This window comes from Miniopterus schreibersii (assembly GCF_964146895.1).
Source record: "Miniopterus schreibersii genome assembly, chromosome: 15".
NCBI lineage: Eukaryota > Metazoa > Chordata > Mammalia > Chiroptera > Miniopteridae > Miniopterus > Miniopterus schreibersii.
In genome coordinates this window covers 22,986,571-23,010,644 of record NC_138115.1, presented here as the reverse complement: position 1 = coordinate 23,010,644, position 24,074 = coordinate 22,986,571, and the positions used below count along the sequence as shown (strand labels likewise).

The 24,074-nt window shown below is 41.4% G+C and overlaps 3 protein-coding genes across 9 annotated transcripts in view; 1 reads left to right on the top strand and 2 right to left on the bottom strand.

Annotated features, from left to right (window-relative positions):
* MKRN2 (makorin ring finger protein 2) overlaps nt 1-7,725 on the bottom strand; it is a 40,837-nt gene extending 33,112 nt beyond the window's left edge. For 2 of the 3 annotated variants that reach the window (XR_014000399.1, XR_014000400.1), the window contains exon 1: nt 7,568-7,725. Coding sequence is in view for 1 of the 3 variants with exons in the window: in XM_081160055.1 (XP_081016181.1) it covers nt 7,568-7,593 (26 nt within the window). In the remaining 2 variants the exon portion in view is untranslated. The remainder of the gene's footprint in view (nt 1-7,567) is intronic. The other variant, XM_081160055.1, reaches the window with a different exon arrangement.
* A 3,737-nt stretch (nt 7,726-11,462) lies between these two features.
* Nucleotides 11,463-19,363, top strand: MKRN2OS (MKRN2 opposite strand). Of its 4 annotated transcripts, none has more exons than XM_081160334.1 (4): nt 11,463-11,937; nt 14,379-14,428; nt 15,678-15,840; nt 16,614-19,363. In XM_081160334.1, exons 1-4 carry the CDS (start codon nt 11,720-11,722, stop codon nt 16,849-16,851), a joined length of 669 nt encoding a protein of 222 aa, XP_081016460.1. In that variant the 5' UTR covers nt 11,463-11,719; the 3' UTR covers nt 16,852-19,363. The 4 variants fall into 4 exon arrangements, with proteins under 4 accessions (XP_081016460.1, XP_081016459.1, XP_081016458.1 ...); XM_081160333.1 differs by having other exon boundaries at nt 11,668-11,937; nt 15,630-15,847; nt 16,621-17,028; XM_081160332.1 differs by having other exon boundaries at nt 11,670-11,937; nt 15,630-15,840; nt 16,614-17,035.
* The window catches only part of TSEN2 (tRNA splicing endonuclease subunit 2), a 47,962-nt gene continuing 38,525 nt past the window's right edge, over nt 14,638-24,074 (bottom strand). For both annotated transcript variants that reach the window (XR_014000426.1, XR_014000427.1), the window contains exon 13: nt 14,638-15,959. The gene's annotated coding sequence lies outside the window, so the exon portion shown is untranslated. The remainder of the gene's footprint in view (nt 15,960-24,074) is intronic.

Here is a 24,074-nt window from a genome sequence, read left to right as displayed (position 1 = left end):
CCATTAAACCTGTATTACAAAAATTGTGGGGGTTTTTGTTTTGTTTTTAAATATATCTTTATTGATTTCAGAGAGAGGAAGGGAGAGGGTGATAGAAACATCAATGATGAGAGACTCATTGATTGGCTGCAGCCCGCAACCCAGGCATGTACCCTGACTGGAAATCGAACCCCGATCTCCTGGATCCTAGGTCGATGCTCAACCGCTAAGCCATGCCTTGTTGGGCTACAAGAATTGTTAAAGGGAGTTCTTTAAGAAGAAAAGATAAAAAATACGAATAAAAAAATATAGGAAAGAAAAAATCCTCAAAGGCAAACAATAAAAGCAGTAGATCAGTCAACTATAAAGCTAATACAAAGTTTAAAAAGTAAAAGTGGGAAGATTATGTATAATTAAAATAAATTAAGGGATACACACAAACACATGCACAGAAGAATTAAAAAATGACAAAAACATAAATGTGTAGTGAGTGAGCAAAAATTGTAGTGATTTTTAAGATACATTTGAAATTAAGTGACCACCAACTTAAAATAGACTGCTATAAATATAGCTAGATATATATGAAACACATGGTAACCACAAATCAAAAATCTACAGAAGATATACAAAAAATAAAGAGAAAGGAATCCAAACACAACACTTCAGAGTTGTCAATACACAAGAGAGCAAGAAAACAAAAAACTAAAAAACAGAGAACTACAAAAACAATCAGAAAAACAAATTAATAAAATGGCAATAGCTATATTCAATAATTACTTTAAATGTAAATGGACTAAAGGCTCTAATCACCCTAAGACATAGGGTAGCTAATATCCTACTTAAACAATTAATGAATGGGTTAACAACGAGATCAGGGAATAAATCAAAAGATACCTTGAGACGAATGAAAATAAAACAACCCAAAATCTATGGGACACAACAAAAGCAGCACTAACAGGGAAATTCATAGTAATACATGCCTACCTCAAGAAACAAAAAAAATCTCAAATCAACAATCTAATCTTACACCTAAATGAACTAGAAAAAGAACAAACAAATCCCAAAGTGAGCAGAAGGAAGGAAATAATAAAGATCAGAGCAGAAATAAACAAAACAGAGTTTAAAAAAACAAAAGATCTCTTCCCCCTTCCTCTCTCTGAAATCAATAAGATAAAAAAAAAAAAAAGAAATCTTGCCATTTGAGGCAACATGGACAGACCTAGAGGGTATTAAGCTAAGTGAAATAAGTCAGACAGAGAAAGACAAATACCATATGATTTCACATATGGAATGTAAAAAATAAAATAAACAAACAAAACTCATAGATACAGAGAACAAATTGATGGTCGCCAGATGGGAGGGGGTAGTGGGGATAGGTAAAAAAGGTGAGGGGATTAAGAATTACAAAAAAGCAATTATAAAAATAGTCAGAGGGATGTAAAGTACAGTGTAGGGAATATAGTCAATAATACTATAATAACTATGTATGGTGTCAGATGGTACTAGACTTATCAGGTTGATCACTCTGTAAATTATATAAGCATTTAATCACTATGTTGTACACTTGAAACTAATATAATATTGTACATCAAGTGTAATTGAAAAACGAAAAATTTTAAAAACAGAAACTTAAGAGGAACTTTATTTAAAAAGGCCTATCTCAAAGGGATCTTGTTATTCACAATATTGCTTTTAAGTGTGCAGAAAAGAGTTAACACAGCAGGTCTGAGCCTGCTATCCTTAGAAAGGCATGTTTACAAGGCTGGTCCCTGCTAGCATCTGGAATGTGGCTGGTAAACTGTGATATAAAATTTCCCTAAGTGATAAGACTGGCTCACTGTGTCTTAACTGTACAATGTAGTTTATGCTGAACATCTGCCTTCCTTCTAGGAGTCTAGAATTTTGGTAGATGCTAAGTAGAGGGTGACCAGTTAGGGTAATGAATCTCTAATGGGCTTCCCAGGACACATGTTGCAGCATTTCTGTTGCTGGGGGCAAAGTATGCTGCGTGACCTTTCATAGGAGAGAGTGAAGTAGGAAGCCTGCACATGGGTTCCTCCAGATGCTGCCTGTCTTTTTCCCTTGTGATCCAGCTGTGACTCCTTACAACATCACTGTCATAAATCTTAGCCCTGAATACAGCTATATGCTGAGTCCTGTGGGTCTTTCTAGCCAATCTACAGACATAGGGGTGGCCTTGGGAATTCTGGACACACAAGTGTATTACACTTCTAAACAGTTTAATAATTCTTTCTGAAAAATTCTACTCAAAATCAAGACTGAAATACTATTTCAATAGTCCTCAAATATGGTAATCTCTGATCTTTGAAGACATAAAAGTTAAAAAAAAAAAAAAAATCAGTGCCAAGAGCCAAGCCTGAAAGGCAGTTATCAGAATTAGTAAACTCATAAATACTAGAAGAGAACAGGCTCAAAGTGGGTATACAAACAGTTGCACAAAAGTGAGATCTAACAAATACTTCATTAATAGTTTCTTTTGGAGAAACAAGACAAGATGATTTCCTGGAAAAAAAAGCAAACCAGGGTAGAAGATGGCCAGATGTCCTCTACCAGATACTATTTGTTAACCAGGCACGTAAGAGGGAAGTTTTTTTGCACTGGTTATACAAGGATGCATTTTATAATTCTACCACCACATCCCACAAGTCATATTCAGAAAATCTGCCTTCCAAATTGTATTCACTAATTATTTCCCATTAAGAAAACAAATATTTAACTACCAACCAGAGCCTCTAGTGAGTTTTACTACTAATAAGCTGGTGACTTCATGCAGCCATTTCACTTCGGCAAGTGACTGAGCTCAAATTTAAAGAGGTTCAAAAATAACTTCCAAACCACCATCACTGCCTTCAAGAAAGGTGAGTATGAAACTAGTTATGTAAGAGGCAAAGCCAGCCCAGTCTTCTTTTTGTAGCGTATGTTACCATTTCCACTCCCCAGTGACAAGCACAAAACTACCTTGACTACATCCTGCCTGACCTTTGGGGCATCTTTGTCAACCACTTATAGCCATTCCTCCCCATCTATGTTATACTAAACTTAATACAGGCCTCTTTCATATTATACCTTATAGTGAATTTCCCACTGTCCACCCTTCCTGATGGCCAAATCATCCATCCCTTATATCTTCCTTAGAGATATGAAGTGGGGTGGAGGATGGGGGGTGGGTAGTACCAGGGCTGGGAAGTACATAGCTGGAGACTCAAAAAGAGGAGGGAGATTCTTTCTGGGGGACACTCCAAAGGGGTCTGCTATTCTGGGTGATCCCAAAAGACTGTTTCAGACAGTATGGCTATTATATGTTGCAAAGGATATCAGTTCACTATGAGCCCAGAACAGCCAGACATGCTAGCTATGGCTGAAGGCTGAAAAAAACAGAATCAAATCTGGTTTCTTTTTTTTTTTTTAAATAGACTTTATTTTTTTTAATCCTTACCAGAGGATATTTTCTCCATTGCTTTTCAGAGAGAGTGGAAGGGAGAAAGAGAGACAGACAGAGAGAGACAGAGAAACTGACTGGTTGCCTCCCACACACACCCCGACCTGGCCAGGGAACCTGCAACCCAGGTACGAGTCCTTGACTGGAATCGAACCAGAGACCCTTTGGTCTGCAGGCTGATACTCTAACCACTGAGCAACCCCGGCTAGAGTCACTCTGGTTTCTTGAAGGCCTTTCAATGGTGCCTCTCTGCAGTAGAACACTTTTGCAAATCATCTCCAAGTAAATGGATAATTTGCATTCTCCCTTTATATTTTCCTACATATTTTTCCAGGCTTAAAATTTCTGGCTGTACTGCTTGTAACAACAGATCTGTCAAGGGGGAAAGGAGGTAGCTAATGCTAGGCATGGTAAAAGGCTTGAAATAAACATACTAGAATACTGTGTAGTGGTTCAGTGAAGACTATGAAGTCAGACAGCTTGCTATGTGACCTTGAGCAAATTAAGTCTCCAAGCCTCAGTTTCCCCATCTGCAATATGATTATAATAATTGTACTTCATAGACTGCTGTGAGGTTTAGCTAAGACAATGCATGCAACTGCTTATCCTAACACGTTATAATTGCTCCAAGATGGTTTGTTGTTATTATGTAGTATTTTAACCAACCCTGCCGGTCAGGCATTACTATCCTTATTTTACAGATGAGGAAACTGTGGCACAGATGGTATCAGGATCAGAATCCGGAATTGTCCAACTCTGGAGCTCACAATGTTCCTACCCCTTACTGAACAAGGTGCCCCATGTTTTGTGACTTTCAAAGAATAAAAAACTCTAGGCTTGACTCAGGAAATTGAAATTCTAGGTCAACTAGTAATAAGTCAGAGGGACTCGAGGAGGAAAAAGTGGTTATCAAGCTATAATAAAGGCCTGCACCAGTGCTTTGAAAACAGATTGGAAGACATATGAGATGGTTAGGAAGGAAAATCAGTAAAAATGGTCCTCAGATGAGATTTTTGGATAGAGCAGCATGTCAAGGAATCATTGGGGAGAGCTGACTAACAAAACTATGAGCTGCCATTCTTGCCATTCCAGACAATAAACATATAGTCTTTGTCAGTAAGTTTGGGAATTCTAGCACTTCACATTCATCTCTTGGAGATATAATGCGTATGGAAGCAAAACTAACACTTTGTCCTGCTGTCATTCAGAATAAGTACACCACATTCCACAGTCAATAACACAATCCGCAAAACACTTTGCACCCTGAGATAAATCAAAGCAATCTGTTTAGGTCTGTCTTCCAAATAAATAATACCTATAACATTTCCTATAAGTTACTAATGTCTGGAGAGAAGACATTTGTGATTAAAGCCCTGACGAGGTCGCTCAGTTGGTTAGAGCTTTGTTTGGATACGCCAAGGTTGTGGATTTGATCCCCGGTAAAGGCACATACATGAATCAACCAATGAATGCATAAATAAGTGGAACAACAAACTGATGTTTCTCTCTCTCTCTCTCTCTCTCTCTCTCTCAAATCAATTTAAAAAAAAAATACTTTAGTGAATAAGATAATAAGCCGAGAAAAGCTTTTCCACCACGGACACACTAATGTAAACTTGGAACTCTTGGTAATACTGCAGTTTTCTTCCATTTAAACATGTGTTCTGTTTTTACTTGGTTGAGCAGTCCTTACAAGGGCTGATTCCTTCACACCCATTTGGAAAGTAAATTTCCTTTACTTCCTATATGTTTTCCTTTCATATTAAAAGCTTTGAAAATTCCTACAGTAAAGAAACTTTCATTTAGCATTTCCCTAACTTATTTGGAAGCCATGCAGTCTACAAGAACAGGGACTCTGATGCCACAGCTCTGCCACTTGGAAGCCGAATGACATGAGCCATCTCTTCAAAGCTGAGGCTTAGTTTCACGATCTATGGAATAGTCCTGGTTGCTGGACTACACGCAACATGGATGGTAGAGCAACTCAAAGAGCACCCAGCACATTGTAAACCCAACAAAATCGGATTGTACTTAAACAGAAGTGATCCCTTCTCAACATTCCAACCCTCTTAGTTTACATGCAACATCCTGCAGGACATCACTGTTTGGGAAACACAGACTAAAGCTTTCAGGTCAGGCCATCTGGTGCAGAAGGAAATTACCAAGATGATGCTGATTTAAGTTCTTGTCCCTGCAATTAGATGTGAAGTTTGGGGCACATATCAAGTCTTTCTGAGCATAAGATTTCCATATCTGTATAATGAGATACTACAGAGTTGAGATTCGATTATAAAGCATACATAAAGGTGTATTTTTTTTTGTGGACCCATCTTAGGAGCAGTAGCCAGAATCTGCTACAGTCCACAATGACTAAGAAATTGCTCCAACAGGGGTGTAAAAATATATAAATAGAGCCACTTTAAACTAGAACTGGAGCTGCCACCCCAGAGGAACTGCCTTGCAAGTTTTATGCCACAAGCCTTTGTAATGTTAAAACAGGGCAAAATAACCTTTATTGGGCCTAAAGCAACACTGTGCCCCAAGGAACTGTTTGCAAGGATAACAAGAAAGCAGATATGACTAACGACTTAAAATTAAAAACACTGTCTAGAATTAGCATCACTGTTAGCTTACCTGCATCACTAGAAATGCCTTCCTTCTACAGATGTAATTGTTCCCCTTCTCTTTTTCCTAAATACCCCTTGTCTGTTTCCTAACAGAAACACTACTTGGGTTTCTGCCTGAATCAGTGCTTCCTGAACAGCAATTCTTCCTTTTTAAAAATCTCAAATAAATGCGTATTGCCTCTCGCTCTGAAAAGGCATTTTAATTTTAGGTTAACACAAAACTTTATACAAATAAAAATAAATACACACAAATCTTCACAAAACACTTCCTAGTAAAAGTCTTTTGTGAAGACGTGTATGTGTGCGTATATACAAGTCTTTCCTATAGACACTAAGTGCAAATTTCTGATGACTGCTTAACACAAGTCATCTGAGCCTTGGATAAACTGATTGAACAGTTAATTATACACTAATGCTAAAAGGAAAACTTTTTCATAGTCACTTTTCAATTACTCATACTAATGAAGAGAAATAACATAAATGATACCTAAATAATCAGTTTATTACATAATCAAACTAACTTTTTTTAGCAATGTTTCCCAGACAAGTTTTACTGAAAATAGTTATTAAAATAAAATTTGCACCTTCCAAGTATCAGTTCAATCAGACTAGGATCCCAATACTGGTAAGCCACAAGCTTACCAAGAAATAAGGGTGTTACACAACCAAGCTATTTCTATTCCACGGCAGCAATCACAGTGTAGTCATCCGTTCTGAATTTTCTACAGCCATCCATCCATTATCGTTATATTTCTCCACGAAAATGGGTGTCTCACTAAGAGAACAGTACCACTTAACTTCTGTTTCCTGCACTGTAAAATGGGAATATCTGCCTAATAGTGTTATTGTAAAGTCTAAAGACAATGAATATGAAGGACTTGGAAATATGCGGAGCACGTAAACTTTCAAAAAAATCCTACCTGCCGTTATTATTTTCCGCACAATGCTTACTTGCTTATTTTCTGTAAGTTTAGGTTGCATCGGTGTTCTTCTAATTTTCGGGAAACGAAGGCCGCTTTTGGGCCTCAGCTTCTTTGAGGCTCTCATCATCGATTAACGACCTACTCCTGCGTCGCATTCCCATTTGTAAACGACCTTTTAGCGTACCCTTACTCAAATCAATTCCAAATCTCCTTTTCCAGATAAACTTTAAGTTCCAAGAGCCCTTCTCCCAGGGCCCAAGCATCCCGCACGGCCCTGGCTAGCACGTCCTTCCAGCCCACGGGAGCCACGCTTCCAACTCGCAGCACAGCCCCCGCGCTGGCCTCATCCCGGGTCTCGGTTACGAAACACGGCCACACACCGCCGGGCCCCGGCTCGGGCCGCAGCGCTAGCTCCCCCTGGAAAAGCCCGACCACGAAGAGCCGAGCAACCTTCCACAAATCCGCTCCAGCCTCAGTTTCCCTGGCGGCAGCACCAGCGCGCACCGGTCGTCCAAGGGCCCCGGGGAGAGGCCCCAAATGACCCGGCGCTCCGAGACCCCGCAGAGCCGCACACTCACCTGCAAGTGACCTGCTTGGTGCTCATGGTGGTCGAGATACAGGCCGTGGGCGCACTGCAGCCTCTCGCTCCGGTCGCCGCCGTCGCCGCCTCAGCCCTGCCCCTCCCGCGCAGCAGCGTCACGACCGCGCACACCGCCCCCGCGTGTTGCACCTTTGTAGCGCCGGCCGGAAACCTCGCCGCCGTCACAATTGGTTCCGCCCCGGGAGGGAGGAGGAGCCGACCCCCAATCCCCGCGCTCCTTGTCCCGCATTTCCAAGCCTCCTGGGCCTGGCCTAGCGAGCTGCTTAGATCCGCGGGTCTCATCCCCGGTGCCCGCTGTTAGTTCCTGCGGGTCTGCCCCCATCGCCGAGGGCATTACTCCGACCGGTATCTAGATGCACACTCTCTGAGGCCCTGTCTCCACTGTTCCCGCCCAGGCCTCACCTCCCAAGTGCGGAATTCCGTCGTCCTCTCTCGGTTGCTCTTTTCAACATCTCTATTCCCATCCCGAGTTTTAGTCATTTTCTTTCCAGGCATTCCTCTGCTACCTGTCTTCTATTTCCTTCCAGAAGTATACAGGGTGGGGCAAAAGTAGGTTTACAGTTGTGCGTATGGAAAATAATACACTAGTTAATAAGTAAGAATATAAGAATAAACTCTGTGTTTCGCATACGCACAACTGTAAACCTGCTTTTGCCCGACGCTGGACTCTGGACCCTTTCCCCTGGTTCTCTACATCCTGCAGATCCTGCTTTCCAACGCATCCCCTCGTCTCCATTTCCACCTTCATCGTTCCAGTCTGAGCCCTAATCAGCCCTCCTTGCCTGGGCCCCTGCAAGGGCCTTTTAACTGCTCTTCTAGTCTGTTGCTAAACGAAACCTATTTTTAAAATGTCAGATGTCATTAACCTCCTCTAACCCTGGCTCCCTATTGCTTTTTAAAATATTCTTTAAAAAAATTATTAACATTGAGATATAACAGAAAAAACACATATGCCTGTATGAATTTTTACATATGTTTACACTCATAAACCACCACCCAGATCAAAGAACATTATCAATACCCCAGAGGGCTCTCTATGCCCCTTCCCAATCAATATCTCCCAAAGGTGACTGTTATTCTCACCTCTATCACCACACATTAGATTGTTCTTGACCTTGATATAAATGAAATAATTCAATATGTACTGTTTTGTCTGTCTTCTTTTGACCAACACTGTATCTGTGAGATATATACGTGTTGTGAGAACAACATATACCTGCGTGTTGTTCTTTTGCTGTGATGTAAAAATATTGGCTTCCAATGAATGAGCACAGTATATACTTCCAACTAGAACTTTTGAAATTTTTCTCAAATTTAGGAAATACATTGGGAAATTTGTAGTTTTCAGTGTATAGGTCTTCGACAACTTTTATTAGATGCATTCCTAGGTATCTAGATTTTTTTTGTATGCTATTTTAAATGATATTTTTTAAATGTCCTGTTTGTTGCTTGTTCCACGCTAAATTCATGTATTAATTCAAATGGTTTGTTTGTTGATTGTTTTGGATTTTCTACACATACAATATGCCACCGGCAAATGATGACAGTTTTACCTCATTTTCAACCTTTTTATCTTTTACTTCTTTTTTAAAAATTTTATTTATCGATTTTAGAGAGAGAATTGAAGGGAGGGAGAAGAGAGAAACATCATTTTGTTGTTTCACTTATGTATGCATCCATTGGTTGATTCTTGTGAGCTCCAACCGGGGATCAAACCCACAACCCTGCTGTGTCAGGATGAAGCTCTAACCACCTGAGCTACCCAGCCAGGGCACACCCTTTCTTTCTTTTTCTTGGCTTACTGCGCTGCTGAGAATCCTCACTGTAACCCTAAATAGAAGATGGTAATAGTGGACAACCTTGTCTTGTTCCTGAATTCAGGGGAATTACATAATATTTCACCATTAATTAAAATGTTGGCTCTAGGATTTTTGAAGCTATACATTATCAAATTAAGGAAGTTTCTTTCTCTTTCGAGTTTTCTTAGAGTTTTTATTATGAACATGTCTTTTGATTTTTTTAAAAAAATCAAATCCTTTCTTTCCCATATATTGAGAAAACTGTATTGTTTTATCCTTTGTTCTGTTAGTGTGTTGAATTATATTATTGATTTTTTAATGTTAAGTCAACCTTGAATTTCTCAGATAGAACCCATTTGGCATGATATATTATTTTTTTTATAAATCATATACTGTATTCTATTTGTTAATATTGTGTTTAGGATTTCTATATCCTTTGTCTGTAGTGCTCCTTCCTTGGAATGTCCATGACTGGCTTTGGTATCTGAGATATGCATGAGTTTGGAAGTCTTCCTTCTTTTCTATTCTCTGGAAATGTCTGTAATATAGGTATTAATTTTTTCTTAAATGTTTGGAAAAATTTACCACTGAAGCCATCTCAGCCTGCAGTTTACTTTAGCTTGGTTTAGTTTCTGTATTATACATGTGATTGTCATTTCAGATTTCTGCTCTTATCCTTACTATGTCTCTTTTTATATTTTTTTTAGTTTAAATTGTTCTTGTTTTCTAGCTTCCTTTTTAAGTAAAGCTATAATTTTCCCTCTAAGCCCTTTAGTTGTATTCCACAGAAATATTTTTCTAATTTCCACTGTTATTTATTCTTTGATCTGTAAGTTATTTAGCAGTGTGCTGCTTAATTTCCAGACTACTGAGAATTTTCTAGTTAGCTTGTTCTTATTGATTTCTAGTGCAATCCCACTGTGGAATTGTCTATTCACCTTTTAGTTTGGCCAACATTTGATATATATTTTTTGAGGCCATGTTTTTAGTTAGGCTCAAATAAATTTGAGGTTGGCTAATGTGTTTTGCCAACACATTATAACTAATAAATGTCCCTCTTTGTGCTGGTTGCAATGTGATTCAAGACAGTGTTATATCAGTGAAGGAATCTATTTACCTCACTATTGTGCACATAATACACTATGTAAATTCATGTACAAAATCTGTTTCTAAGAATGCTAGTTGTTCATTACATCAGGGTACTGTTTTCAGTGAAAGAATGCACTGACCCCAGACAGAACGGTGCATGTAATACGCTATGTGAAAGATGTTTCTGAGGGTGCTAGTTCAAAAAAGGAAATGTCTCTAGAAGCATAGAACAGACTGACGAATCTCAGAGGGAAAGTGGGGGTGGGTGGGGAGAGATTAACATAAGAATTTATATGCATATATGCATAACCCATGGACTCAGACAATAGTGGGGTGAAGGCCTGAGGGGAGGGGGTACTAGGGGGAGGGGATCAATGGGGGAAAAAAGGAGTCAACTGTAATCCTTTCAACAATAAAGTTAAATTTTAAAAAAAAGGAAATGTCTCAGAATTATTATTCTTTTGAAGTGTACTTTGTCTGATACTAATATAATTACATCAGCTTTCTTTCAGGTATATTTTTTCCAACTTTTTATTTTCAACTTACTTGGTATTTTTGTATTTCAACTGTATCTCTTGTAAGTGGCATATAGTTGATTGATGTTAAAATACAGTCCGAGAATCCCTCATACCCTCTCCCAATCAGTAACCCCCACCAAGGGTAACCACTATCCTTTTATTTTTCTTACTGTGCTATTTTTTTATAAGCAAGATTATTTCTATAATATAAAACATCAAAAGAGAATAGTCTCAAAGTAAGAATTTACTTATTCAAAACCAAAACAATATAACCTTTTGTAGAAACACAAAAATAAGTGTAGGTCCCTAATTCCAAGAGGCTCACAGGCTTATGACTAATTAAAGAACAGAGCTCTGGCAGAAACTTGAATCCAGCGCTGCTAGGGCAAGGGGATGCTGGAGGAAGTGAAGAAAGTTTTTACAGAAACCTAGGGCTTTAAAGGATGTGTTGGAGCTGGCTGCCAACAGTTGCAAAATGTACAAAGGCTCGGGAAGAAATTTGCAAGCAAGCACAAATGAAAATGAAAACGAAAGCGCCTTTGGATACTAGTTTATGGGGCGGCCTGGTTACTGGTTAATTCTATCCGATTTGGCTTCTGTGGCCGTCAATCAGAATGACGTCATTGCTGATCAGGTTACTCAGACCGCCTGAATTTGCTACCTGTGCAATCAGGAAAAGGAAGCCTGGGGAAACGGCCCCCGGTTGTGCAGCAGGGGAGAGCCATGCAGTGCGCAGAGGCCGGAAAGCCTCTAATTAAATTCAACCACTGCAGAAAATGCATCTACAGCTTCAGCGTGCCCAGACGCTGCCCCCTCTGCCGGCAGGACGTGGGCTCCAGGAAGCTGGAGGAGGCACCTGTGAGCATCTCCAACCCGTTTACCAACGGGCATCAAGAAAAATGTTCATTCCTCCTCAGACCAACTCAAGGGACGTTTCTTAGGTACAGTGTTTTTTGTGTTACATTGAATTGTGCAAACTTTGCTTCTGTGTTGTAGTCACTAAAACCTTCCTTTACAGTGAGGTGTGGTGCATAATTCTTTCGTTTTTTGGGGGTATTAAATTCTAAAAGGCAGGCCTACTTTCCCAGAGCGATAAGTGTATATGAAGGTCAAACCTACATATACAATTTTAAGAGAGAAAAATCCATAGTCTGGAGATTGTTTTACCCATAGATTTTGAGCTAAGAAGCTAATTGGAAAAATTACCCAGCAGCCAATCTCACCAAAATATTTTTATTGTGAGTTTGTAATTTCTGTGACAAACAAGTACAATGTAGAGGGCCTGAAGGATGACCACTTATAGGCTATTTTGCATGGAGGTGAATTAAATCGAAGACTAGAGCTGGTCTATTTCAGTTGCAGGCACCACCTGACTTTAAGATTTCAGAAATCAAAAGAAAGGATTGTACCTCCTTAGAGTCCTCGTGGGGTTTACAAATGGAATTGGGACTGGCTCTGCACAAGCCAGATTGTGAGAGAGCAGGGACGCTGCCGAAGGACGGCACGTTTCAGGAAGCGCATCCATGCCTATCGTCCTGATCTAGCGCAGAGAACTTGCCGCCTTGAAATCCACCCTCCCAACTCTCTCATGCCCTCAAGAGTGCTTGGGATGAGAAAAATTAGAGTTGGCTATTCACTCCCCTGCTAAGTAACTTTTCTTTTTTTTAATCCTCAGCAGAGGATATTTTTTCCATTGCTTTTCCTAGAGGGGGTGGGAGGGCACACATCTGTTGGTTGCCTCCTGCACGTGCCCCTGGCCTGAGTCATTGAGCCTGCAACCGAGGTATGCGCCCCTGGTGGGAATCGAACCCAGGGCCCTTCAGTCTGCATGCCAGTGCTCTAACCACTGAGCCAAACTGGCCAGGCCTAAGTAATTTCTTTAATCGATTTCCTTCCTGTCCCTATGAGGCTGAAATGAACCAAAGTGTGTAAAAGGTGCTGCCCCAAACTGTTTTATAAGAGCCCCTCATTCATGCTGGCCTGAGGTCATTAACTGGTTGGATTCCAAAAGCTTTTGAATAAAGTGGCTAAAGTTTGGAATTCATCTGCCATCATAACATGGTTCATTCAACAAATACTGAGCGGCTCTGTGTGGAAGACTAGCGATGTCACAGTGAACAGACCACAGCCCGCACTCAAAGGACACACGACAGGCTTTCTGGTTGGCCCCTAATGACCTTTACTTACTCTACAATGTGGAGGTGGTACTGGTGGCCCTGGCCCTGGGTGGTGTTGAAACAAGTCATATGTTTTGGCACCCTTCCACCCCCTTAACCTCTCAGGTCAGGATCTGCAGTCTTTAAGTAGCCCCCTGCCCACCAGACCCTCTAAGGCCAACTTCCAAACTATTTCCTTCCTTTCCATCCAATTTCCAAGCCCTCAGGATTGACTCTCACAATCACTTTGAGACGATCTCACCTACTTCATAAAAGAGAACCAGCAGTGACCAAAAGGAATCACTAGGGCTCTGATCTAACTAGGTTAGGATCCCTTGGGGCTGCCACAAGATGACCTGGGGGGACTGCTCTGAAGAAGGCGGGGTAGCCATTTTTGTCCTCGGTCATTTAAAAACCTGCAACTGCTTGCTTTAATGAGGAACCAAATATCCAGACCTGTGGTCTGATAAAGGAGCTTTATCATTTAAAAATAACCTCTGATTTATTCAACACCTCTGTGTGGCAAGCACTCAACAGACATTTTATTCGTACAACCAGCTCACTAAGAGGCTTATGATATTCCTATTTTATAGATGAGGAAACAGATCAGAGAGTAAGTGACTTGCCCAATGTCCCAGGGATAGTAAGTGATGGCTTGGGACTGTAAATGAAGGTTAAATTATATGGACTTATACATCTAATGTCCAGTCTCAGGTAAATAACTTCAGGAAACAAGGGCTGTCCAAGAGGAATGAGTGTGGTCACATGCTACGAGACCAAAATGGGCTATAATACTTCGGAAGGTAGCGGTCTGCTGAGATGCATTCAGGACCCTCACCCACATTTGCCTGAGGAACAGAATGTCACCTCACATAACAGGAGGAAAGAGTAAGGAGCTCCAACAACTGACCGCTGGGTGGGCTCCTCTGCCAGGTGTTACGCTGGCTTTCTGCTCTAGCAGGACTGGCCTTCTGGCGCATTCACCTTTAGTATTGGGGGTGGGGTGTGTGTGCTGGCAACAAAATCCAGACTGGGGGCGGGGGAAATTTTAGGTTTCAAATGTAGTCTTGGCCTAACCAGCTTTGAAACAGGGCTTTCACTACCCTGGACACTGATGGAAGGTCTGGCACCAACCAAGAGAGGAGGCCCATCACTCTCCCGCTCTAAGTAGCAACTCTTCATGCCAAACATATGCAAACGAGAGAAAAAATACTTGTTTCTTTCAGGGAGTATGACGGAAGGTCTGATCTTCATGTTGGAATAGCCAACACAAATGGTAAGTGCTTTTTCATATATTGTTTTAGCTTAAAAAGTCCCCAAAGTACCCAGAGGAGAGCAGTATTTCTAAAGTGATCATGCAACAATTAGTAATCCCTCTGGTCCCTGGGATCTCCTGCTGCATCATGAGGTAAGCGATGCACCATGAGGTAAGCGATGCTAATACTTGACTTTAGAGCAAAGTATTACTAATAAGACTAAGTATTTGAAAAAAGGTCTTTAATATTTTCTCAGCCAAGAGCAACAGAAACCTTTTAGTTTTTTGGTGTTTAAAAGGGGAAGAAACAGAATTCTGAAGAGACTGAGTTGCCTAAGACCTCATCTTGTGTGGGACCAGACTCTGGACCCAGGCCTTCTGCTTCCCAATCATATTCTCACTCAGCCCACTGTGCTCCTGGGTCTCCAGGAGGTAGGCAGGAACCTCATGGATAAGTCAGGGGACATAACTCCTAAGTAAGTGGTGGGGCCTGCAGTGGCTTGCTTTAAAAAAACTTTTTTTAAAAAAGAAGCATGTTTAAATAAAAGTTCCTTTGGCCAGATTTAGTTCTGAGGGCACAGAGTCCGCAGCACTTGAACCCAGAACATTCTTGTCTGCAGGAAAAGGGCTCGGGTGAGCCACTTGCAGGAAGTTTCAGGCCTGGGAATGGTGAGCAAGGCCAGCCAGGTGAGGTATTGCTCACCTCCTTGAGGCAGGAGAAGTTGACATTGTGAACAGAAACCTGGGACCGGGTTTTTGAACTCAGAGTTATCCACATGAGCAGTAAAATTTACCACCAATCTGATCAATGGAAATTTATTGCTGATTTAAGGGACGATAGGCCCATTTATAAATAGAGAACTTCAACAAAAATATTTGGAGATGATTATCCTGGTGCCTGATATTGTCCGTTTCCTGGGGGTGACTTCAGAGTGCTGAAGAGCAGGTGGAGCAAGAACTGGGTTTCCCTGAAGGAACTGCTTTGCAGAGAGCAGGGACGTGGGGGCAGGAGCTCCATAGCCTCTCAACTCCAGGCAAGACCCTCTCTAAACCTCCTAGGTGGGTGGCTGCCTCCTGAACTTGATGATCCTGGAGGGAGGAGGTTCTGGAGCCTCTCATGGCCTATTGCTAACTGGCAGTAATCAGAAAGTGCAATTGTAGTTTCTGATATGTAAAGTTACTGTGGTGGCTGCTTTCATTTTCTGACGTCCCCTTTTCACAGAGGTGCACTTCCCCTCAAGCTTCTGCACGACTCTGGTTTTGGTTGCAGGAGTCGTCTATAATTACACCATGCACGGTGTCCAGCGAGATGAAGCAGGCTGGGAGCAGAGTATAAGTATCCCATTATTGCAGCCCGGCATGTTTGGACTGATGGACCAGTGGGACAAGTACCTGGAAGACTTCTCCACCACGGGGGCCTGGCTGCCTCACAGGTATGAGGCTGCAGAGACCACCTGCTCCCTGGCCCTCATTTGCCATGCAAGTGTGATCTCAACTCACAGAGGACTCTAAGCTGCATTTAGTTGATCCCATACCAAGATAGTAGTAGCACCTGTAACAAAATTTAAGCAGGGGTTGATTTACTTTAGGGTTTCTGCAGAGGTGAGCCAGTTTACATTACATAATAGAATCAGAGTATTTTAAGAACTGAAAGGACCAGAACTTAGAACTCCAGTTATTTTAGTTATTTGACACTTAATAATCATATCTACAGTCATAGTATATTCCCTAAAACAAAAAAATTTTAAATGGTATTCAAAATTTATAAATATTTCAAGGTCCTTTTTTTGGTTTAAGCAATTTTGAAATGACTTTCTCAATTCCTTGCTCCCTTCACACTTTACATGCGTATTTGTCAATTTAAATTGTTTTCAGGCTACGCTTCAGGTAAGTTTAGACACTGTGGAATATCCTAAAATTTAAGGTATGAAATTCTACTTCTAGAGTCTAGAATTTCAGTGAAATTAAGTTCCCTAAGTTGGGGTTTATATGCACCTTCACTCACCACTCTGAACATTTAGTTGAGTCTCATCTGTACTTAAGTTGAAAGCAGAAATAGCCCAAGATGCCAAGTGTCCCTGCACAGGGTGGGGCCCAGCTCGCCGAGTGCGCCCAATTTCAATTATGAAAGGCCTTCGGCAGCTTTGTGGCTTGCTGCTGAGCAGCTTCTAAAGCTAAGCCTCTTCTCCATGTCCTTGTTTTGAAGGTATGAGGAAGACAGCCACAACTGCTACAGTTACACCCTCACATTCATTAACTGCATTCTGACCACAGAAGGAAAGGAGCAACTGGACAAGAATGAATTCACGGAGAAATTTGTGGTCCCAAGGACTAGGAAGGCTTCTAAGTACATAACACTCTACCGGGCGATAGAAGAGCGTGGCTTCTATGCAATTGACCATCCAGACCAAGAGTCAAGCCCTCCTCCGGGAAGTGGTTTGTGATGAGAACGCTATGTAATTGCAGAAGGGACAGGACATTTGGGGGCAGCTACCTTTAGTAGATAATAGGGATTTCTAAATACATTAAACTGTGCTTAATAAAAAAAGTGATAGGGCTTTCCTTTAAGCATACTTCAGCACAAGAATTTGCAAAATTAATAAATATTGCCCTAAGTTTTCAAAATTCTTTTCATAGCAGTATGGTTTTCAAACTGAGAATCCATGTTAAAGCATAAAGTGGCAGCATCTTTTATTCCCAGAACAATGAAAACTCTTCCTATAAATTAATCAGAGCTGAATAAATTCACCTTTCAATATGAATCCAGAAGGTGGCGGGGTTTGTAACAAGGTGAACAACATATTTACAATGTATGAAGTAATGAGTATTTTCACGTCACTATTTTTCTTTAAAAAGCATAGGGTGGCCTCTTGATGGTCAACAGTAGGGAAAAAAAGAAAAAGAGAAAGGAAAGGTCTTAGACTCTAAGTCAGGAAATGGGCCCTCCTGAATTAGCCTTCCTAATCCATATGCACAAAATGGACTGCCAATTCCTGGGAAGTGGAACACCAGTCTGTTTCCTCATTCTGGCTGACCTGACACGAGGAGATCGGCTGGGTTTACTATAGCACCTTCTCTTCCCATGTTTTCTTTCTTTTTAAAAAAATTTATCTTTATTCTTGAAAGTATTACAGATGTCCCCTTTCCACCCTGCCTCTGCCCCACTCCACCCTGCCTCCGCCCCTCTCCAGGCCTTCACCACACTATTGTCTGTGTCCATGGGTTATGCATATATGCATATAAATTCTTTGGTTAATATCTCTTCCCACTTTACTTTTATTATTACTATTATTTTTAATCCTCACCAGAGGATATTTTTTTCCATTGCTTTTCAGATAGTGTGGAAGGGAGGGAGAGGGGGGGAGAGAGAGACAGACAGACAGACAGACAGATAGAGACACAGAGAGAAACATACATCAATGTGAGAGAGACACATAGATTGGTTGCCTCCTGCATGCGCCACGACCAGGGCCAGGGATTGAGACCGCAACTGAGGTATGTGCCCTTGGCTAGAATCGAACCCAGTCCCTTTCAGTCCGAGGGCCAACACTCTAAGCACTGAGCAAAACTGGCTATTAGGGCTCTCTTCCCACTTCAAATGCAGACTTCAGAAAGGACTTAATGAAGGGTTGTCTTGTTTCTCTAATACTCAGGAGAAGGAAGGGGAAAGCTGGAGTGGACAACCATAAAGAAATGAGGTGACTTTAACAAGCATGTCAGAATCTGTACACCCAAATAATCATGAACCTTTAAACTGCCAGTCAGCAAAACATTTCAGAATTCCTCTTTGGCGCCTGCTTCCAGAACTCACATTTTGGCCAAATGTGATACACGACTCCACCTAATCTTATTCTCCAGCCTGGCCACCAAGTGACGTCTAACTCCAAAAGCTAAACCTACCCTCAAGGTACTCAACCTCAAAGCACCAAGCCCATCTTCAATGTTACCACCATCAAAGTACCAATCATTACTGAGTAATACAGATATTCAGAAAACTTGCTACAGATCCTTAAAGCTTGTTCAAAAGAGGTGTTTGGTCAACATTTCAGCACTGGCAGCTGCAGTGGGAAAAAACGCAGGGCACACTAATGTTTGTACTTGTAAGTTCTGGTACTTTTCTCTAAGAAAAGCGAAACTTCCCATGGGGAACATGATACCACTTTAAACAGCACTGTGACTGCTATTCTGTAGTGTTCAAGAATTCGTGACGATCTCAGCAGGTAAAGATAAAAATGTGTTGAGTTTGGGGAAGAGTATTCCAATTTGCCCACATGCTCTTAGGACTGCCCTTCTCTGGTCCCATTCTTTACCTGGCTACTGGTAATCACAGTAGCTGCAGTTAGCAAGTATTCATACAGGTCTCCACACCAGAATAAACACTCCCTATTCTTCCCTTTCACTCAAGACCACCCTGAGAAGTAGTACTAACATTATGCAGACGAAAAGGGAAACTGAGGAAATGACTTGCCCAAAGTCGCACAATGGCAAAACCAGTGTTTAAAGATGTTTGACTGCAAAGTCCATGCACTTAATTCCTGGGCCACCTGGTAACCTGAAAGAGACCAGTGGTACCTAGGACGTGTGCTGCAACTGGGTCAGCAGTTTTTGTACTAGATAAGATAAAAAAGACAGTAAGGATTTTGCTTTCATCAATATTCAAATATAGAGAGGAAGTAAGTAATATGTCACAAAACAATGCAAATAAAATAAGAATAAGAATTGTTAATATCAGGAATGCCAATTTCATGCTACTTTTTCTTAGTGCTGCATCCCTTCCTTTTCAAAGCGTCAACAGTCCTCTTTTTCTATTTTAGGGGCTGCTACCCAACCTGGAGGTGACACTGGCAGTAGTCGACCTGTTATATCTTCATTTTAGCAGGCTATAAATTTCCTACTCATAAAATCACAGTACTAGGTTTTACCCCTAATAAAGGAAATTAAACATCTCATAACACCAATAGATGGCAATGTTGTTCTGTTTTCAGAATTATAAACTGAGAATTTGATTGTTTCCTGTATCATACCAGACAAGGGCTAACTGAAGGACATGGAGATTCAGCACTGGCACCAGCTCTGTTTCCCAGATGAAATCTGAGTTCTCCCTGGCACCTCCCAAAACACACTTCTTCATCTCAGCACTTAGCACTGCCCCATGCACACAGGTGGTCCTCCATCAATGCTCACGGAATGACAGACCACTGGGCTCCTTTTCAGAGAGGTCAGAGTTTGCCTCAGTGTTACTGATTTGAAAGACTAAAATGACCCACACGAAGGTATTTTTCCAAAGCCTCTATAGTATGCATGGATTAGTATTATAACCAGGAAAATAAAAAAAAAACATTACTTTTTAAAAACTCCACAATGGCCATATCTACCTCCCTTTATTCAGGAAGTGCTTACTGCCTCATCTCCCCATCTTTAGAGCTGTCTTCAATGACTTTACCTCAAACTATTTTTCTATCATCTCCATTGTGTTACCTACCAGGGCATAAACTAGGCTTTGCAATCCCTAGAAAGAATGGTTATAGCAATGCTTACACTTTTGGTTTATCTGAAAGGGGAAAAAGTATACCTACCATGTGCCAGACACTTTCATATGTCATCTCATTTAGTCTGCAAAACAAACTCAGGAGGTAGTAATCATTTCCATTTCACAGTTGAGGAAACTAAGGCTCAGAGTGATTAGGCAGTGCTTCCAAGGTTGCCACTGTTTTGCTAAGCTAGACTTGGAATTTGGACCAAGTTTTCCTGATTCCACTGTTTCTACCCTATCAGAATGTACATTTAAGTTAGGAAGATCTACCTTTGCAATATTGTTTCAGAATATGTAAACATTCCAAAATATTTAAATACTTAAGGCTTTTTGCTTAAAAGAAATAGACTGAATTGCTTTGAAATAAAAAATATTACCTCTTAATTTAACAATTTCACAAATGTGCTCTTCCATATCATGTATTCTTAAGTGAGGCATCCCTGTATTTTGCAAAATGGTAATAAGACTTAAAATTTTTTTAGTATATATCTATATCTATATCTATATGTATATAGCAAAGATTTAAGCTAAATTGATGGGTTTAGACATTTCAATCCATTTTAGAAATGGGCCTCAGTTACAGTTTTAAGGAAGTTAACATTCATGGGGTAATTATTTGAGTTTGTAATCAGATTTCTAAAAATTCAATTTGGTTGGTGAAATCATAAATGGAAGGTGGGTGGAGGAGAGGAGAGACATTTCTTTTTAACCCAAGAACTCCTTAACAAGGGGAAAACTAAATTAAAAAACACATTCAAGTAAATGATAGCTTTTTTAAAAAAAGAAAATGAAAATGCTTTAACAATAAAGGCAAAATAATTATGATAAAATGAAAACTAATAAATAACAAAGAACTTTCAGATTAGTATACTATGTTCAAAATCATAGGGAAACATGATAAACCTGGTAAACCCGCCTAAAACCATTTCCCATTCACGTTGGTTTATCCCTGCCAAGTGTTGCGTTTGAATCAATTACAGAAGTGAATCCCTGTATGAGAGAACTCTGGATGCCACCATTTCCCCTCACAGTTTGGGGATGAGGTCAGAAAACGTTAGCCTCTAAAACTGAAGCTAAGAGAATCAACATACAATAACCAACTGCACAAGTAACTGCCTTAATAGATGACAGGTATCTGTGGTTCTTAGGACACAAGTGCTTCCTCATTCCCCTCCATAACGAATCACCACAGCTGCAAATTACTAAAAGTACACTATGAGCCAGACACTGTGCTAATAAGCACCTTGTAAGGACCAACGCACATAATCCTCCCGCAACCCTCTGGGGTTGATAACGTTATTATTTTTTATTGAGTTGAGATTCATATTACACCAACCTGCTTTAAAGTGAAAAACTCGGTGGCATTTGGTATGTTGTGCAACCACCTCTGCCGAGTTCCAAATCATTTCATTGTCCCGAAAGGCAACTCTGTACCCACGAGGCAGTTGCTCTGCAGTCCTCCCTCCCCACTGCCCCTGGTAACCACCAATCTGCGTTCTCTCTCCATGGATTTACCTACTTGGGGTATACAATTGGAATCAAACAATATGTAACATTTTGTGCCTGGCGTCTTTCACTTGGCATGTTTTCGAGATTCATTCACGTCGTAGCATGTCAATACTTCTTTTTGTGTGTGTGTGGCTGAATAGTATTCCATTGTATGTGTATGTTGATAACACTAACTTCATTTCGTTGTTGTTGTTGTTAATCCTCACCTGAGGATGTTTTTCCATTGATTTTTTTAGAGAGAAGGGAGGGAGGGAAGGGGGGAGAGGGAGAAACATTGATGTGAGAGAAACACATCCATTGGTTGCCTTCTGCACCCGCTCCGACTAGGGCCGGGGATCAAACCTGCACCTCAGGTATGTGCCCTTGACCAGGAATCAAACCCACGACCCTTCAATTCACAGGCCAACACTCTAACCACTGAACACACTGGTCAGGGCACATTAACTTCATTTGATAGATGAGGGAAACTAAGGTTAAGATCGTATAGCTAGCCTGGCTGGCGTGGCTCAGCAGCTGAGCACTGACCTATGATCCAGGAGGTCAAGGATCGATTCCTGGTCAGGGCACATGCCCAGGTTTTGGGCTCGATACCCAGTAGGGGGCGCGTAGGAGGCAGCTGATCAATGACTCTCTCATCATTGATTTTCTATCTCTCTCCCTCTCCCTTCCTCGCTCTGAAATCAATAAAGATACATATATATATGTATATATATACATACATAAAAAGATTGTATAGCTAGCCTTGGCCTGTTTGGCTCAGTGGTTGGAGCGTCAGGCTACAGATCGAAGGGTTGTGGGTTCAATTCCCAGTCAAGGGCACATACCTGGGTTGTGGGTTCTCCCCGCCCCCAGTCAGGGCATGGGCGGGAGGCAACCAGTCAATGTGGCTCTCTCACATCGATGTTTCTCTCTCCCTCCTTCCTTTCCATTCTCTCTGAAAAAGCAATGGGGGAAAAATATCAAGTGAGGATTTAAAAAAAAAAAAAATCGTATAGCTAATAAGTGGGTGCAAACCTAGGTCTGACTCCAGACTAAGGAGCTCTTAGCCATCCTGCCCTCCACCCAACGCTGATCAGAGAGACCAAGGAATTGCTGAAACTTAATACCAAAACCAGAGTCATAAGCACTTCAAAAATCCTGAAAACTGTAAGCTACGGACTCTGAGGTGGTGGTGCCTTAAAGGCAGGAAAGGTCTGCAGTTACAGAACCACACACAGGTGCCCTGCTGCTCCCTGGGCACTTCCAACGGTGACTGCCTAATTCTAGCCACAGGCTCTTCAGAAGGCAGGCTAAAGGCAACTCAACTCACTCCAAGGACAAATAGCCCTTGGCACACAGAGGCTCTCCTTGAAGTCCTCTCACCTCTCCACTTTTTCTGTGTACAATGTTTGCATTTGTTATCAGATGAGCCCAACTTCCACAAACACATTTCAGTTCTCAACCCAGATTTAGCTTTGAGCATGGACACTGTCTTCTTGGTCTCTTGCTAGTTTGGGTTTGAGCCACCCCTTCCAGGAAGGGAGGGGAAACTCCTGTGTCAGGTGTTTTTTCGTTCTCCTTTGTTCATATAACCACGACAGAAATATTACCATCGGCCCCATTTTAGAGGTATGGAAACTGAAGCTCATAAAGGGCAAGTTGTCCAAGGTCACATAACCACTGAGAGGCAGAGCTGAGATCTAAATGGGTCCTTTCTAGAGGCTCATTCCACAACCTAGCCTTCAATAAAATTATCTCCAGGGAAACTAATTAAAAGCTAAGAACTGTCCGTCCGGGTGTGGCTCAGCAGCTGAGCAAAGACCTAGGATCCAGGAGATTGTGGTTTGATTCCTGGTCAGGGCACATGCCCAGATTGCGGGCTTGATCCCCAGTCGGGGGTGTGCAGGAGGGAGCTGATCAATGATGACTCTTTCATCATTGATGTTTCTCTCTCTCTGAAATCAATAAAGGTAAATTAAAAAAGAAAAAGAAAAAAAAAGCTAAGACCCACACATTGTTCCCAGGTTCTCAATCCTGGATCCACAGATAGTCCTCACAGAATCTGTGAAGCTCCTGAAGATGTATGCAGAATTACATGTACAAGGGGGTTCTTGGTGAGAGGGATCTCAGGTTTCACCCCTACCTTTGAGGTAAGAGACCACCACCCAACTGTGCCAGCACATACCCAGCCCTGTGTGGAGTGGAGGGCAGCCTTCCTCTTTAGCCTCCAAATGGACAAGCCCTACTGGGGCTGGATTTCTGACGTCATGTGATTTTCTAGGCTGGTGTCACTTCAGTGATGGAGATCACGTAAAGGCACTGAACGCTGGAGCTCTCAGGCCAAGTCTTCTGCTTGCACTTCTGCCAGTGGCCATATCTCTGAGCCTCAAACCTTACTTTTGTGGAGGGACTCACCACCTAAACTCAAAAGGCTGTTGTGGGATAAACAAGAACATGGGTGTCTGCCCCATCTCAACTCTCACTATCTGAATATTTACTGTAACAATTTGCAAAAAATGTTATCCTACATTGGTTATCTAAATTAAAAAAACAACAACACCAATATGCAAGAGTGTGCAGCAAAATCATTCAAGCTGTGTATGGACCGGAAAGAGGACAGGGCACGCGCTGCTGTTTTAGGTGACT